General features: G+C 39.2%; 1 protein-coding gene across 1 annotated transcript in view; it reads left to right on the top strand.

Annotated features, from left to right (window-relative positions):
- Positions 1–57: 57 nt before the first annotated feature.
- Positions 58–18,513, top strand: part of LOC104507905 (tubulin-specific chaperone D-like) — a gene marked incomplete at its 3' end in the record, with an annotated part of 25,053 nt that continues 6,597 nt past the window's right edge. Inside the window, exons 1-7 of the mRNA XM_010149341.1 lie at positions 58–250; positions 4,270–4,320; positions 4,516–4,613; positions 5,340–5,441; positions 7,121–7,267; positions 8,102–8,157; positions 12,667–12,799. Of these exons, the coding sequence (XP_010147643.1) occupies positions 58–250; positions 4,270–4,320; positions 4,516–4,613; positions 5,340–5,441; positions 7,121–7,267; positions 8,102–8,157; positions 12,667–12,799 (780 nt within the window). The remainder of the gene's footprint in view (positions 251–4,269; positions 4,321–4,515; positions 4,614–5,339; positions 5,442–7,120; positions 7,268–8,101; positions 8,158–12,666; positions 12,800–18,513) is intronic.

The raw sequence follows: 18,513 nt of genomic DNA, 5'->3' as shown, positions 1-18,513 counted from the left end.
CCGCCTCACTGACCGCTGTGTCCTGCCCAGCCGTCACAGCCAGCGCCGGCCTCGGGCATGGCTTTGGACGAGATGAATGGAGCGGGGTCGGAGCCAGAGGAAGGCAGGAACCAGGAGCCGGGTGTCAGCAACACGAGAAACATCCTGGAGAGTTTCACAGAGAGCCAGGAGGTCCGGGGGCTCATCGGTAACCTGAAGGGAGTCTGTGGGGATCTGGTGACTCGAGAAATGACGATGGAGAAATTCATAGGTAAGCGCATCATCCAGAGGCAGCGAGTTCCTACATTGCTCAAATGGATTTGAAGGACTACGCCACTGATTTTGAACTGGTGATAATGCTGGAACTTTTATCAACAAGTAGTTTAGGTTTTTTACTCATATTGTTTTTCAGATACAGTTATTCCATTATTATTTGTTATTGAAGTACTGCAAATAAATCCCTAGGTCTTAGATTTACGAAATCTGAATTCCGATCCATGTTTAGCCACCAGTTTCCTATTCAACTGCAGGCAATAATTTAGTTAAAGTTTGTATGGCTGTCAAATAAAGCCACTTTTGTACCTAATTACTTGTTAAAAATGCATGCATTTTGAGCTTTAGAGTGGTACGTTCATATTTTTACTTGTATACTTCATAGGCAGTCTGAAGGGTCGCTCACACCATACAGATCACGTAACTGTTTCTGAGTGGTGGCAGCTTGGATCTGATTTAGCAGCTGAGCTTTTGAGCCATGTGATAAAAGCTGTTCTGCCTCTAGACCTCAGCTGAATACAGAAGTGGTGTAACTACCTGCATGGAGCAGTGTCCTAGGCGATTAGCCCGTTATAATGCACACTTGTGTATTGGATCCAGTATTCCAACCAGACAATTTGGAAAAGTTAATTCAAAGTTTCACGTATTTGCAAATCAAGTCGAATAGCGTTTTGCAAGCACTTTTGTAAAAATGGTGAAATGGCAAAAGCTTGCACTAAAAATATTGATCCAGCATCTTTGTTTCTGATAAAAAGTAAGTATAATAAACCAGAAACCCAAAGTCTGGAAATCTGACCCTGCAGAATTTACTTACTGGAATTACACTCTGTGAACTTAAGTGACTGTTCCATCTGAGGAGGTTAATGATGAACATGTTCAGAAAGAAGTAGCAAGAGCGCTCGTATCTGTTTGCTGTTCAGTATCACAGGTGGAAAGGCAGAATTTGATGGCATAGAAAAGCACTTACTGAAAAAATCTCAGTGTTCAGAAGGCCATCATCTCCTCCAGCCGATCATCTTGCTGTGCCTCTCTGTCATGTCATGTCATGGCTCATATCATATAGCATATTGACTGTCTCTGTGGCTTTGAATTGTATTTTTGAACTTTCTGTGTGCATCTCCGCTCTGTCGCATAACTTCTCATGAGAAAAATGCTTTGCTGCCCATTGAAGCCTGTGACTTTGGCCCTTTGGGGAGCAGGTCCTTTGAAGGTAGGAGGTATTGCTGTATGGTCAGTACCAGAACGGCCCAGTAAATACAGTGTTAATACACTTAAACCCTATAGGCACTATGTTTTCTTCAGTAGTCGGTTGTAATATTTAGTATCATAAGGTATCATTTGATCCTTCTCGAGCAAAATGTCCCAAACATGGTATTAGGCTAAGTGTGTGGGATGTAATGATGAGGCTTAGGGAATACTGTTAATTGATATGCAGATAGCACAGTAATGACAAGTCACAGGGGATTTTAACACTGATCTCCAAAGCAGTCACAAACATAGGTGGTGCTCATTTTTTTGTGAAGTGTTAGAAGTTTGGAAGAGAGTTTAAACTGCAACTATAATTTTGTAGGAAAGTTTAGGAAGATCTTTTTTTGAAATAATAGCATTAGAAGAACTTTGTGTTGGTTTCTCCTCCCCCCCCCCTTTTCCCCAGTTCATTCTCTTCAGCATTTAGATTGGCGGTTTTACCTCAGATTGCCAGACCACACCTTAAGGTATCATGAACTGCAGTGGGAAGCTGACGATTAGGAGCTCAGGCTTCCCTCTTGACAGGAGGCAGCGCTGTGGTATCCGGGTGGAATTGCACGAGTCACTTAGGATGCTCTTGGACTGGCTGGTATCTTGAAAGTGGTTGTGCAGTGTCACCCACTGGTCAACTACAGCACTGTCAAAGTTACATCTTAAATCTAAGTTTTGATGTGACAACCGGAGAAAAAGGATAGAGAGCAAAATTGTTTGAGAGAGAAACAAATGCAGGAAAAGGAGAGTTTAAGAAAGGATTTTATTTTTCTAATAAACTGTCTATTTTCTAACCAAATTATCTAAAATGACTCAGGCAGTCTCCAACACAGTACTGGATCACTTGATGATCCCTTCTGAAATCCAGCTTTCATTTCGGTAGCTGCTTTTTGTTCATTCTGGGTTTAAATTGAAATGCTTTTGTTTCTAAAAACCGTGGTGAGTTGTTCTTAGTTTTTTCAGTACTCAGTTTCAATTTGTCTTTCCTCAAGCCAGTTCCCAAAAGGAAGATAACATATTACTGGCAGCAAGATGAAGTGATGAATGTGAAAAGTTTTTGAGGAGCACAGATCATAACAGCTACTGTTTGCATTAGTCCAGGTTAAAATGCTTCAAGGATTCTTTGTTCTTTGCTGAATAGTTTCCTGTGTTTTCTTTCAAAATAAAAAAACTAGCTCTGAGAATTGTGAAGGGCACCTTCACTTGTGGCTTAACCCCAGCAGCAACCAAGTAAGAGCCAGCTGCTTGCTCACCTACCTGCTCCCCATTGGGATGGGGAGGGGAATCAGGAGGAAGAGACAAGGAAACTCATGGGTTGAGATAAGAACAATTTCATAATTGAAAGTAAATGGAATAAAATAAAGATACCAACAATACTATCAATACTAATAATACTAGTATTACTACTGATAATATCTCATGAAAGTAACAGAAAGCAAATGATACAGCTGCTCACCACCCACTGACCAATGCCCAGCCAGTCCCCAGGTAGCAAGAGCCAGAGCAAGCGAGAGCATCCCCCCTGGCCGCACCACCAGCTTAAATACTGAGCATGACGTTTGATGGCATGAAATGTCCCTTTGGTCAGTTTGCTCAACTGTCCTGCCTGAACACAGGGGCAGAATCAGAAGCTGAAAGAAGTCCTTGAGCTGACATAAACATTGCTTAGCAATCACTAAAACCGGTATGTGATCAATATTTATATGAGCTACTGTGTGGATAACTAACTCTGTTCCAATTAAAACGAGCATAACTCGCAGAGTCGTACTATGTTGGCTTTTTTGTGCTTTAGTCAGGTGGCTCAAAAGAAAGAGGTAAGAATTTTGCAATGCCTATACCCTGTTTCCATACAGATGCTCAGTGTTGGAACTATGTGTAAGTTCCAGGCATGGGAAGGGAGATAACCTTGTGGGGAAACACAGTGTGTCCAGGGAGAATTTGCTTATGGCTGAATTAGCCTCAGGATTGGAAAAGTGTCATGCTACTAACACCTCTTGGTTTTGAGATATCTTTGTGTGTGTGTTTTTTAAAGACAGTCGGTCATTTGACACGCTAACTAATAGAAGAGTGTGTAAAATTAAGTGGGTTTCCATGTGTTAATGAAGATGAAGAGAAAGGTGTAAAGCAGCATTCTGGTTGCTGCGTGGGTAGAAGGTCTCAGGTTGCCCAGAGAAGCTGTGGATGCCCCATCCCTGGAAGTGTCCAAGGCCAGGCTGGATGAGGCTTGGAGCAACCTGGTCTAGTGGAAGGTGTCCCTGCCATGGCAGGGGAGTTGGAACTGGATGATCTTTAAGATCCCTTCCAACCCAAACCATTTTATAATTCTGTAAGTGCAGTGGAGAGCTGGCACACCTGGAGCAGCTACAGTCCATAGTGGTTTAATGTTTGCAGATTTCCATCAGAAATGGTGTGCTGGGAAGTTGCTCTTAGGAGAGTCACGAAGAGCTCTGCAGGGAAGAACAGCAACAAACGGAGTGAGTGCTTGTTTTGTTTAGCTGTGGCATTTGTCCCCAGTAATTTGAAAGACTCCTTGGAGGGGGTTTGTGATTGAGTGTTGGTCAGTGATTGCACTGCAGAAGTGGACAGGCTGTATTTCTACTATGACTTGTCTGTCATTTACTTACTTTTTGACCAGGCTTAACAGGAGATGGCAGCACTTAGCTCAAGGATATTGAAATCTTCAGCTAAAGCTGTCTAGAATAAGGGATGTGTCACAATTAATGCCTGTAAGGGTCTTCAGTTTGAAGACCCTTATCACAGGTATCTTTTCCTTTTCAGGTATAATGGACAAGTACCAGGAGCAACCTCACTTGTTGGATCACCACTTGGGTAGGAACGTCATCTTTGAATAGTTTTTGTATATATACTTGAAAATCTGTAAAACTAGAAGGTTCGTATTTGCATTGCAAGATTGCTGTGGTTGATATTACTTGTATTATATGACTACTATCTCCCTCTTTTTTATTGGAAGTATGAGAAACTGTAAGCTAACTACACGTGGTCTCACTTTTTTCCTTTCCTTAGAGTGGATGATGAATTCATTGTTGGATATAGTATGGGACAAAGGATCTCCTTCCCTGCTAGTTCACTTGGCTTTTAAATTTCTTTACATCATTACAAAGGTAAAACCCCACAAATTTAACATTATGTAACTGAAATGTGTAAGTTTCCAATATTTTCTTTGTTGTTTAAATAACTTTAAATTTTTTTTCACATTTTCGAAAATAGTAAAATGAATAAATGTATGTCTAAGTAATGCAATGAAATGTTTTAAACTGTACTGTGAAAGGTTCGTTCTCTTTTTTATCATTTTCATTATAGTTTGTTATGGAATGATCCACAGTAATAAAAGTCAGGGTCTGAATGCAAAATTTGCAGACACTGAGATACTGAGTGATAAAACAAGAGTTAGAATGTTAAAAAAAAGAGTATAGTATGATGAAGAATTAGATGAATCGTGGAATTTCCATCTGAGCATAAGAAAGCCTTTTTTTGACCATGAGGGTTGAGTTGAACACTGGAATAGGTTGCTCAGGGAGGTGGTGGAGTCTCCATCCCTGCAGATACCCGACTGGACATGGTCCTGCACAGCCTGCTGTGGGTGACAGTGCTTGAGCAGGAGAGTTGGGCTAGACAGTCTCCAGAGGTCCCTTTTTTTACATTCAAGAATTATCATTCCATTAATTCCTAATAAGTTTGCAAAAAATGTAGAAATCTCGGTTTATATCTCAATTAAATCTTAGTTCATATCCTTACTGTTGTTACTGCATGAGGATCCTCAGGTTTTATTTTCCTGGGTACCTGACAGTGCCAGATGGCTTACTGAATTTTGAAACTTTCTGTTACAGGTGAGAGGGTACAAACGTTTCCTTCCACTGTTTCCTCATGAAGTAGCTGATCTACAGCCTGTTTTGGATATGCTTGTAGACCAGAATCCAAAAGACTCTGAGGTGAGAACTTGCTGTACTGTTTTTTTAAACTCTTATGTCTCCAACAGAAAAAGCTAATGAACAATGCAAGGAAAAAATCCAGAGAAGACTGTATAAAGCAGCGGTACAGCCTGTCCGGTGTTAACTGAACACCTGGATTTAGTATGAAAGTCATCTTACAAGATTTCTTTCTTAAAAGAAATGTCTTACTGAAGAAGTGTTGTGTTTTTCTTTCATGGGGTATGGTCTAAGGATTTGGGAGTGATGGCAGTAGAGGTGCAAGTGAAATCTTTAACCACTCGTTTAAGGGAACATGAATTGAAACAACATAGTAAGAAAGGCAGTGGAAGATAATTGAGCATCTATAAGCAGTAACTGAAAAAATCCTCTTCCTGCTGTGCATTTCATTAACAGTCATGATAATTTAGCTTGAAGGCATAAAAGTAAAATCACAGGAAACAATATTTAGGTTTTATGTATATATTCCTATTTCTTAATGTAAACAGGCTGGTTTTTAAGCATTTGGCTTTTGTCAAAGTTGACATGAGAAATTCTATTTTGATGAGGAAATGAAGACTAGAGTTATTTTTCCTTGCTTAATTTCATAAAATGTTTTATTCTTCCCCAACTCCCCAAAAGCAATCAATCTATCCATCTATCCATCTACAGATTTCTTTTTATTTTTTTCCCCTTTTTTTTTTTTTTTTTTGAAAGGACGGAGGTGAACATTGGAGCAAATTGCACAATTATGTCCTGATGCATGAATTGCTTGGATTTTTGTCTTTTGATAATATATTGCTGGGTATGGAAAAATAACACAAAATTTCACATTTTTTTTCTACCTATAAGTAATTTGAAAAACAGTGCTGTGTCCTTCTGTGTCCTGATTTAAAGTTTTATTTGGCTGGGGATGTTTTGGGCAGAGTTCTGATTCAAAAAAATATTCAAGTGAGGAATTTTGAAGCATGGATTGATATCACAGAATTATAGAATATCTGGAGTTGGAAGGGACCCATAAGGATCATTGAGTCCAACTCCAAGATACTGCAATTCACATTCTTACGGGTTTGAATAAGGAAAAAGAAGAATTCCAGAAGGCTTAGTAAGATAGATGAATTTTAAGAGAGATCATCTGTTACTTACAACAAAAATCACAGATATGAAGACAGTAATTGATTTGCTGCTTTAAATTCATGTCTTTTTTTAACAAACATTATCACTTCTGACCACTTTGCTGCTGTTGTTGATGTAGTTGTACGGCTTTAAAGCTTGTGAGAGTTCCTTCTTGTCTGTGTGCCTCCCAAAACACACCTAACGTTATTTCAGTACACCCATGAAAACCATACGTAAGAATTTAGGGAGAAGAATATATTCCTCTCATTTGTGACTGGAGGCACAAATGGGCTGAGGGGAGGAGAAAACAGGAAAATGGCAACATGCAGTTTTTCTTTGGGAAGGAAATAAACTTGTCTAGAGTTCAGAGGAAGAGCAGAAGGTCCATTAATTTTGTTACAGTTTTGCTGTTTGGAATTTCTTGTAGTTCTGTCTCCTTTGGTGTTCCAGAGCATTCAGGTTTGGAGTTTTTTCATCATCTTACTTCGAAGTGCCGTGGAGGTAGGGGATAGTTCGTGCACCAGGCACTTTGTTGGAGTATATTCCAGAAAATGGAGTGCATATTTTGTTTTACCATTCTTTTCCAGACTTGGGAAACTCGTTACATGCTTTTATTATGGCTGTCCGTGATATGCTTGATTCCTTTTGATCTGGCCCGTTTTGATGGAAGTATTATTTCTGAGGAAGGGCATGCTCGTATGCCAACAATGGATCGTATACTTCACATAGCAAAAGTAAGCATAATACATCTTGTAACACCATCAAACCTGGGATGTTTTTCCCTAGGCTTAACCTTTCGATATGTAAGAAATTATTGTCTTTTCAGAATATTAGTTAAGCCCATATTTTCTATATCCAGTCTGTAAAGAATTTCTCCGTAATTTTTGAATCTTCGGTAGGTTTTTTTGCTGCTTTAGTGTCAGATGAAACTGTTACTTGTTTTCCCTGAAGTAATAAACTGTCTTATTTTAGGACTGTCTGGTGTGAATGTATGCCTTTGATTATGGTAACAGCTTTTAACATTTGAAAATACTCGCTAGCATTTTCTGAAAGCTAAGTTTGATGATTTATGTAGGAAATAAGCGTTCCATCAGGATGAATAACGTTGGAAGCTATGACTGCATGAAGACTTCAACAAAGATGATAAAATTTCACTAGGCATAAGCAGAAGGGGCTAACTTGTCATCCCTTCAAGATAAAAATAAGAAACAATCCTCTCCCACAAATACCTGATCAGCATGTGCTTTTGACACTTGCAGCACTTCAGTGGCTTATCACTTGTAGGCATGTGGTAGCACAATTAGTACTGTCAGTTAAGTTTCAGTTAAGGTAAACTTGCTTTGAAAGACACGAGAAGGGGGACTTTCTTGTCTGAGATACGGTTTGTTAAATGGGAAATTTAATTTTTTATAATCTTAGGCTCAGTTTATAATCATAATAATTACATAATATATGTAATCAGAATCAAGTTTGCAATCATAAGTTGTATATTCATGTGCAAAATTGTTATGTGGTTGTCAAATCTACATGTATGAATTCTTTTACAGTTCATTTTCTTTTACCTTTAGTGTTACTTGGTTGTCAGCGATAAGGCTCGAGATGCAGCTGCTGTGCTGGTTTCAAAGTAAGTCCCTTTTGTGCGTCTTGGCAGGAAGAAGAAAGCTATCTTCCATCTTTCCTGCCATTTTTCAATTTGATGTGCTGCTAATGACAGCACTGGGAACTGTATGTGGGATATTAAACTTGCTTGAATCAGATCCAGTAGTGTATTTATCATTGGAAGTGCTGTGTTTTCTCCGGCTGTAGAGAAACAGCCGTGTGTCACAGTGATACAGATCTCCACTGTTTACAGGATACTGTTCAGCTCACCTTCTAGGGACCGGTTTGTGCTCTAGCGTTTCAGAAAGATAGGATTATGTTGTGTTGCTGATGATTTTTTGCAGTGTGTTGCCTGGTGAAGAGAGAAATGGTATCTGGTATTACTGGCTTCATGTTTCCTACTTAAGTTATAGAATCCTAGAATGGTTTGGGTTGGAAGGGACTTTAAAGATCATCCAGTCCCACCCCCTGCCATGGGGGGAACTATGGAACTTATGTAAGAGAAAATAGTAATGCTAGAATTTATTTTCTTAATATCTCTCTTGTAACTTTCTTAATTCTCTCATCCAGAAAACAGTACTTTACTAACAGTAATTAGATTGATATCTGTGAAATAATTCATCAAATGAAACAGGTGTAGGATAATGGAACTTTTTAAACCCTGTTGTTTTACACAGTTGGTGTTCAGAGACAGAAAAATTTGTGACAGAGGTGCAGTTGTTCTGACATTGTTTGCATCACATCAGTAATATTGATGCTAGAGTTGTTTATAAATTGGAAATAACAAACTTCTGTATCTCTTCTTTCCTCTCCTCGTGCATTAGTGGAGATTGATTTAATTTGTAATGCATATGGAAATAAATTACAAAAACCATAAAAGGTGTAGAAAATAGCTATCTCTTTTCCCATCTGCATCACAGTACATATCCCGATATGTTATAGCAGAAGAGGTCTTTGGTCAGCTCAGTTTGCCGTTAGGTTGTTCTTTCCTTTTGTCTCTTCAGAGCACGCAACCCCCGAATCTTTACCCCAGCATGCCCTCCGCCTGCACCAGGGGCTCTGCCAGCACAGGGTGGCCAGGGCAGAGGACTCTGCACTCTTACAGGAGCACACTTAGAGGAGCAGGGGCTCTGCAGGGTGAACAGGATGAAATAGTGGATGTGGGTAGCTAGTCTGAACAATAAAATCTGTGTTAACATTTTTCTCTAGTTTAAGATGCACAAAATTTGTGGAATTAATTGTATCAAACTAGTTATTAAATGTGACAGTAGAGCAGATCCTGTATTTTTGGGAAATAACTGTCCATGTACTTATTTTAAATTAATTCTGAACTTCAGTCACGATGCTCAATGCCTTAGAAATTTGTATTTAGTGAGTGTTACACTGCAGTTCCAAATCTGATGACAAAACAAACATTTTTTTTTTTTTGAAAGTTCATGAGAGTTGAGAACAGAATCGTAGGGTTTTTTCAGAGCAAAATTTAAGTGGATGCATTAACCCTTTGATTAGTCTTTAATAAATGATCTTGTGCATTACATACTTATTTCCATGTGACAGGAAGTAGGTTTCTCTCCTTATCCTAATCAGTTTGTGCAGTCATTTTGGAAGTGATAATTGGAAGTTGCTTTTCTGGGATTTTTATGTATCTGCACTGGTAATCAACCTTGTCACAATTGACAGAAACAGGATTTGAGGTGAAAGTGTGACATAGAGCGAATTATTCTTGTGTATTCATATGTGCCTGAATGTTCCCTTTGTTTTCCTCACTTCCTAAAACCCCAGAAAAATACACAAATCAACTGTGATAGAATCTTGAAGGTATTTGGAAGCCTTTTCAAGTAAGGATGACAATGATTTTAAAAATATTTTTTTGTCACATTTTACTAATTGTATTTGTACTTCATTTGCACTCCAGGGTATCTGTAAAATTAAATTGCTAGGGAGAGCATACGTATAGTTGTTGTGGTTTAGCCCGAGTAAGTAACCAAGTACCACACACCAAGCTGCTCACTCACCTCCTCTTCCTCCCCCTCCCCCTGTAGGATGGGAGAGAATCAGAGGAAAAGGTAAGAGAACTTGTGGGTTGAGATAAGAACAGTTTAATAATTGAAAGTAAGTGAAATGAAATAATTATACTACTATGACTACTACTGTATAATGAAAATACTACTACTATTAAGAGGTAATTAAAAAAAAGGGAAGAAGTGAAGGAAAACAAATGATACAACTGCTCACCGCTGGCCAGTGACACTCAGCCTGTCCCCAGGCAGCAATTCCCCTCCCAGCCAGCTCCCCCAGCTTGCTTACTGGGCATGACGTGTGATGGCATGAAACGTCCCTCTGCTGCGTTTGGGTCAGCTGTCCGGGCTGTGTCCCCTCCTGCTTCTTGTAGAGAAGAAGCTGGGAACACAGGAGCAGTATCAGAAACTGGAAAAAAGTCCTTGTCTCGGTATAAACATTCCCTAGAACAACTGAAAACATTAGTGTTTCATCGATGTTATTCTCAGCACAAAGCCAAACCATGGCCTTGTACCAGCTGCTGTGAGGAAGATTATCCCAACTGAACCCAGCGCTGTAGTGTGATTGATTGTAGCATTGCAGTCAGCAAAAGTCTTCTTGCGGTTCTCAGCTCAGGATTTCAGGGGGATTTCCGAAGTGCCCTGCATCCTAAGGCAGGGTACTATGCAGGCACGTTATTAGCAGTTGTCTTATGTTGTCTTCCCCTCCATTTTATTGGCTGAATTAATTTTTATTGAATGTATATATTCGTAGCCAATAAGGTGGTAGAATACATTGAGCTGGTTCTAGCACCAGCTGCAGCCAAGTGTTTGAGACTGTAATGGCAGCAAAATTAGTGTACTTATAATTATTTAGTTTATTATGAAAACACTATTTTCAAAACAGCCTAATGATTAAAACACTTCACCAGCAATTCGAAGATGCAGGTCTAAGGCCTTTTGGCTTTCATGCACTTGAACCCACTGCTTTCATATCCCAAACCAGTTCTTTAATGAGTGGACATGGTTATTCAGAGGTGAGATCACTGTTTCACCTTCTTGAAGTTAGACTGTTAGGTGGGCAGGAATCCAAAAGCCCTAGGATGGACAGATAAGATACAGGAGTCTTAACTCTGCAACACGCTGAGTAGGACACTCCTTGGGGAGGAAAGGGAAGTCTGGGTTCTGGTTCCTGCTCTAAGCAGTTCATGAGTTTCAAGTGAAGTTTAGATACATCAGGATCCAAGACTTCCTGTTTTCCAAAGTAATTTACTTTTCATAGGGTGAAGGAGCTGGAGTTTGTTTCTTGAATTCGTTTTTCTGTCTGCTCAGTGACCTGGTTGCAGCAGCAGATGATGAGGCTCATCCTTATCTTGCTTTTAGTCTCAAGGTTAGGGCATTCCTTTGAGAAATTAAGATTTAAACCCCTTTGGGCTGAGAAAGGGTATAGGAACCAGTTCTTCTGCTTTACAGGTTACTTCTGTTACCTGCCCTGTTTGTGCAAAGGAAGACTTTGTCCTTGCTGCTCTGGTACAGAGCAAACCGCCTCCCCTCAACTAACCCCTCCTGCAAGGCCTCGTCGTCCTGTTGCTGAACACAGTTGGTACTGAGTGAAGACAATTCAAGTGCTCACGTGCCTGCTCACTGTTTCCGGTTTTCCCTGCATTTCATATTCCCTGTTCGTTAGCTCTTGGCAACGCTCCCCGTTTATCGTGTAGCTGTATAAAGTAGCCGGATACAGGCCCTGCATACATCCTTCTGGAAGCGCTATGAGTTGTACTTTGTGGGCTTTCCCATGTGCCCTATTTCCTTAGATGGTATGGAGAACAAAGATTCTTAATTTAGTCTGAATCTCTGCTGGAACAGGACCCTAATTTTTAGGTGCTAAGAATACAGACTGCGGTAACTGAGCTGATGCCCGAACTGTAGCTTGGCTGGCGCTGGTGCTGGCTGAGTGTAGGTTTAGGGAAGTAGTTTAACAATGATGCACCTCTTTTGCCCTATGTAAGACAGGTAAAAACACATCTCTTGACCCATCCAGTGTGTTACATAACTGGTGTTTGACCTTTTCAAATATCCAAAAAACCGATGATCACTTTTTATGGGGCTGGCTGATAACAGTGCAGTATGCACCATCGATTTCCACCCATTTTCAGATTGGCAGAATAGCTGTTCTTGGTGAGAATGGTGGAGAATCTCTTTATTTGTTTCAGCTTTTCACTAATTCTAATGGAAATTATTTTTGTGGGGGACCTTTGCCAAGTTTGTTGCTTTGTAATTAAGATGAGAAATCTCTAGAATCCAAGTTTCTAGGATGGTTTGAAGTGAAAGTGACATTCTGGGTCAGAGCCTTGCTCAGAAACAGAAGGGCTAAGTATACGTTGGTTTGGAGTGTTCCCACCCCCAGCGATTTAGGAAAATATCCATTAGAGAATTTTTTTTTAGGAACTGCAACCAGTATGGATGCTGGAAAAATTATTTTTCATTGAGAGTGATAAAGTTAGTAACTGCGGTATTCTGCTTTTTTTCTGTGACAGATTTATTGTACGGCCTGATGTCCGACAAAAAAGGATGGCAGACTTCCTGGACTGGACACTTTCCATGTTATCTAAATCCTCCTTCCAGACCATGGAGGGGACTGTTGTTATGAATGGCATGCTCCAGGCCCTGGTAAATACTGGTTTTCCTTTAAAAGATAGATGATTGTATTTACGATTATATGGTAACTGCTACGGTAGATGGTTAATAAACAGTGCACAGAAGGGTTTCTTTGTGTTAAAAAAGGGTAAAATAATGTACAGGGAGAATTTCCTCCACAACAGTTCTGAAGATGTAACTTTCCTGTGTGTGTATTTTCTTTAAGCATTCCTGTCATCATCAAATAATGTGAAATTGCCAGTATAGATACTGATAAATAACTCTCCAAAATGCTTTTAAATATCTGATTGTATATTAGTAGTCATTTCATAATTCAGTTTGGGTTAGGTGAGTTGTTTTTTTTTGTTGATGGTGTGGGGTTTTTTTTTTTTTTTACTTTGAACAAAACCTTTGAAATAAAAAAACTGGAACTCTACAAAATGAAGAGGTTGAGCTTCCGATGCAGTAGTGGTCTCTCCTAGACTTTTCAGACCTGATAACCAAAATGCAAGTGATTCTTGAAACTTTTATCTACTCTTCTTCAACCAAAACATTCTCAGTAGTTTTAGTAAGACATACTAAACTTGTTAGACAGTGTCCTTCAGTAGTCTGAAAATGTGCACTATTTCCTGTGTTTTTGCTTGCTCATCTGAAGAAGTTTTTTGTGCAGTGCTCCTTACCTTCTGAACTAACAGTAGTTTATCACCTAAAGAGATGAATTCTTAGCTGAATTCTTTTGAAATTTCAGTACTGTGCATGGGAAAAAATCTGTAATACCATGAACCACTACTGTATGATAGCACTCCTCTTGTACATTCTAAGAATATCTTTTTATAAAAGTTCTTTTGTAGTTTTACACCCTTAAAATTGTCTGTGTGCATTTTGAGATACTTGAATAAGAGTTCTGAATCTGTTCCAACTTGGACGTCCGAATATATTTGGGTGGAACAGGGGAGTTTGTGTGAGTGGAGTTGTTCCTTCCTGTTGTTGTTGATGACCAAAGTTGAGGTAGTACAAGCAAAGTCAGGTGACACGCTCTTTGTACGGTCTTTGCACAGGTTTAAAGATTTGCTGGTGTTTGTATGGGTTTCTATAATTTGCATAAATTTGCAGCTCTTCTTAAATAATTGGTGTGAGGACTTGTATGGAGTATATGACTAAACATCAAAGCAAAGTTCTGGAACAAGTGTGTGGTGCTTTTTTTTTCTCTAGCAGCTCTTCCCAATCAGAAGATACAAGGAATGATTTGTATTTAGAGTAACTTAGGAGTTGCTGCTTAAGCAGGAGGAAGCATTATGTGTATGCATTGCAGTATGTTTCAAAAGACAGAATGATGTTTCATCATTTTATTGTCAGATCTGGAAAGGGAGACTGCCTGTTTGCCATTCGAGGTGCATGATGAGACCTGCAGGATGTATAATACATTAGTGTTTTGTCATAATTCCTTTGAGTTTGGCTTTGGCTCTATCCACCTGTTCATTAGTGCGTACTAAGCGAAACAGGTGAATGCTTAACAAGTCGAATCGAAACTGGAGTGTGATACAATATACCTGAAAGCAGAAGCATGCCTTCTTGCATTTATATGTTTTTTTTTTTCTCCTCTGTGGGGTAGGAGTATTTATCATGCCAGTTTTATTTGTGTCCTGCAGCTCATAACTCTTGTTCCAGTTGGTAGGTATGAGCAGACTGAATTTTTAAAGCCTTCTCCTGCATTCAGTCTTCAATTTTTCAGCTCAGTTACTACAATGTCAGCATGAATTCTGTCATTAGGGAATAAAGGTTTTCAGGATGATACGTATGCAGGTATGCATGTACACAGACATGCTTACCTGGAGTAGGAAATATTTATTTCAAGAGTTTAATATTAAGAATTTTGTAACAGTTGTAACAATAGCATGTTGTTAAACCAAAAATACCAGCTGAAAATAAAAGCAGTGTTTAAAATAAATAAACGTTTTCTCTTAAACATACAAGATTCTAGCAGAATCTGCAGAGAAACATAGTAATTGCCAAGTGTGTAAAGCAGAACACATCCTCATGAGGGACAACTAAAACTTGTGTCAGCAAACTTCAAAATTCTTTGCCCCTGGATTCCTCCAGCAGTTTGTTACTTCAGGAGTCAAGGTGCAGTTGCCTGGGCATTTCTCTCTGAACAAGCAGGAGAAAAAAAGACCATTTTGCAGTTTCTGGTTAGTACAGCAAGACAGGTTTCGGGAATGTAACAGGTTTTGGGGATGTAACCCACCAGGGTGGGGAGAGAAAGTCTTTCTGTCTCTTCATCGCATCTGTCCAGGGCGGCCCCTGACAGGGTGGGTTTCAGTGGGATTACAGTCCTACGCTGCTTATGGCCTGTATTTAGGAAATAGCTTGTAGTGGGATTGGCATGGCAAAATTGTTTTAAAAAGACATGAAACTCTTGCATTTCAGTGAACTGAAACTGCAAATTAGGTACGCAATGAGCAGTTCGACGTTGCTGCACTTTGATCTGCCTCTTCGTGGCCTTAAGTCTTGGTGATTAGGTATGCTACTGTTTAATCTACCTCAGCATTATGTGTAGAACAAGTACTACTGTTTCATGATTCCTGTTGAAACACGCAGCCTGCATTACACATTTTAATTCCACTGAGACTTTTTTCTTTTTTTTTCTTTACACCTGTCGTCAGTAATATATCATGTCATGGCAGGTGTGCACTAGCAGGAACCTTTGCTTACCTTGTTTCAGATTTGGTTTTTAAACTGCCCTCTCTTGTTGAAACTAAATTGCAGTATTGAATTAAATTCACTTTTGTGCCTGGATACTCCGTGTATTTGTAGGATTATAAATGTTGAAATAATAAGAAATTGCTCCATATTTTGGTAACATTTGTTTACTTGAAGGAGACTTGTAACCTGTTTCAAGAATCTGCATTTTAAATTCTCTTGGTCTGGAGGTTTGCTTTTAAACCTGCCATTATATCAAACAGCTTTTTAGTTATTGCTGCAGGGTGTAGCACTCCCAGTTCTTGCGTGACAGAGATGTCATCACGTTGAGGTAGCCTTGGGCATTGAAACTTATTAAACCTTATTTGTTTTATAAGTGATTCAGTATACAAGTGTGAGTAATAATTAAAAAAAATAAAACGCCCTGCACAGTGATCTGATGAAACTCGAGAGTCTTAAGAACAGGGCATTTCCCTGAGCTGTCTCTAATGCAAAAGTTATTTAGCAATAGCTACATGCTTATGTAAATTTTGCTCCAGGGAAGAAAGAACTCTCTAACTCTATTCTTTCAGACCCAGAGGCACAAAAATAGACCATTTCCAAATAGAATGTTTCCCAAGTCTCTGTATTTTTGGCATTCTCAAAGAATTAGTGATGCTGGGATTGTCTGTTGGCGTTATTTTTTTAAAAAGGTGGTGTTGTGTAGTGTTTTGGTGATAAAGGTGTACAGAAACCAGTGTTGATAAAAGGAGAATAATAAAATTTCTTATGTCTGCAGATCCCGAGGGCACTGACCCCTTTCTGGTAGTACTGTATCTCCTCTCTTTCTGAATGGCACAGAGTATTCTAATGGGCCCTTGTCTGATACTTCTGAGTGTTTTCCTTCTCACCAGGGGTACGGTGGTTAGCTCAAAGTTCAGAATTTCTGTTATCATAAGTCTGTTTCTTTTTCCTGTTAGAATATAGTGCTGTTTCGAGCTGCTAATTTTTATTTTCCCCAAGTGTTTCAGATCTGTGGCTTTGGGTCGTCTTGTTAAGATGGAAAGGAACTCTTCTGTTAGCTCGCCGTGTGTTAGTCTAAGCTTTTCAGCCTTTCAACTGATAAATAACTAAGATCTTAGGAAAACTGAACTCCTTTTGCCACCCATCTGACTAGCCCTGTAGTGAAGTTTGTTGGCATATGTGTTTATCAGTGCCCTGACAAATACGTGTGACCTACAGAAGGAGTACTATTTGTGAAGGCAGAGTAAGAACAAGGGCTTTAGCTAATCTATTTTACCATTAGCTGCACATATAATGCACTAAATATTCTATTCTTTCAAGTGAACTACTTATTCTGACAGCATGTCCTCCCTCACCTTGTTTACTCCCCACATCTGGCCTGGAGGCAGGGATGGCTGATAGCTTTCCTGGGGCCTGGATGTTATGTGACTACTAGGGGGTGCTCCAGAGTAATGAAAGATACCATTTCCTTCTCTTCCCATGAGGCTGAAATTATCCTCCCAGTCCTTGACTTGGTTGGTTACAACCAGAGGGTAGATTCAGACTTGTCTCTCCTGCTTGGCAGGAAGATACACTTGCTACCAAACAGTCAGGCCACCCTTAATGGTGATTTGTATAGCTTGGGGAACATGTCCTGGAGATGATCCTGATTGATATATCTCATGAAGGTCGTGCCTAAAGTGGGTTATGCAGACAATTGGAAGGTGTGGTGTGTTTCTCCTGTGATTACTAAGAAACTAGGCTTTGTTTTCCTTGCACCATGCTATTTCCAAAGCAAAACCAGACTTGACAGTCGTCATTGCTTGCACACCACTGATTTTCTCTAATTTGTAGGTGGCTTAATTATTTATAAGAGAGGGAGTCACATACTTCTCAACAGTTCACCAGGTTGGGTAGGTTGGTGTATGCTGTATGTCCTCATTAAAGTGAAGAGACCATGGCGTAACTTTGATTGCCTGGACTCGCCAATAGACGGGCTCCTTACTTTCAGTAGTGTTAGTTGCTGACACTAAAATGTCTATGCAGGTGGCAAACCAAGCTTATTAATTATTTTGTTTGTATCAGATTTTTTGAAATGGTATGCCTCGGGTATTTTTCTTCCTTCAAGGCAGGAAGTTTAAGCCGGATACTGTAAAGCTGATTCGTCCTTATTTCTGTATTTTTTTTTTAAATGTTTTCTGTTCGTGCATCATATACTTTTCTTTTTAGTATAATCCCTGTAAGCTCTAGGCTTGCAGGATTTTTCTGAGACCATAACTTTATCTCACACCCATGGCTGTTTTTACCACATGCTGGAAGAAAATACAAAATACATACCCTTTTGTGTGTGTGTGTGTGTCCCAAAAGGCCAACATCAGTTAAAGTGCTCTTTTATTTCCCCTGGAAAATATATCAGCTAAGCTCAAATGTTTGGGAAATAGGGGCTTGTAAATGCTTTTGTATGCTTTGACTCATAAAGAAATAATGAAAACTTCTTTTCTTGACATTTCTACAATCACAAAAAATGCCAGACACTGGATTTCCTGCTGTGTTGAATATCTGAAGAGTAGTTCTCTACAGTATGGCTATTACCTATTTACTTCGATTAAAAATTGTTTTAAAAATGGCTGTTAAGCCTTGATACAGAGAAATGCCTGTTGTATCACTTGTGAAACACCAGTTGTTTGGTAGCAGGTTGTATCTGACCTGCAGTGGACATTAGTGGGTGCAAACAGAACTTTCTTAGACATTTGGCATTTTCAGATGTGTTTATTCCAAAATCAGTAGGTACCATGTTTTATTGAACAAAACCCATGTAAATATTAAGGCCCATTTTGTGAAAGTTTAGTTGTTAATTTAAACAGAGTGGCTATGGTGTTCTTTGGTTACTTCCCCTAAATACTTGTATTGATAAAATAAAATCACTTACTCCATATCTCAATTGATTTACAGCAGTTGCTATGATGATTTTATCATCTGAAAGTATATTATAAATCCTTGCAGTATTTTGTTTGGAATAGATATTCTGTGTTGAATATTAGATATGAAAATGGTTATTTAAGTCT

The sequence above is a fragment of the Eurypyga helias genome, unplaced genomic scaffold (genome assembly GCF_000690775.1).
Source record: "Eurypyga helias isolate BGI_N326 unplaced genomic scaffold, ASM69077v1 scaffold16383, whole genome shotgun sequence".
NCBI lineage: Eukaryota > Metazoa > Chordata > Aves > Eurypygiformes > Eurypygidae > Eurypyga > Eurypyga helias.
This window is presented reverse-complemented; position numbering and strand designations above follow the sequence as displayed.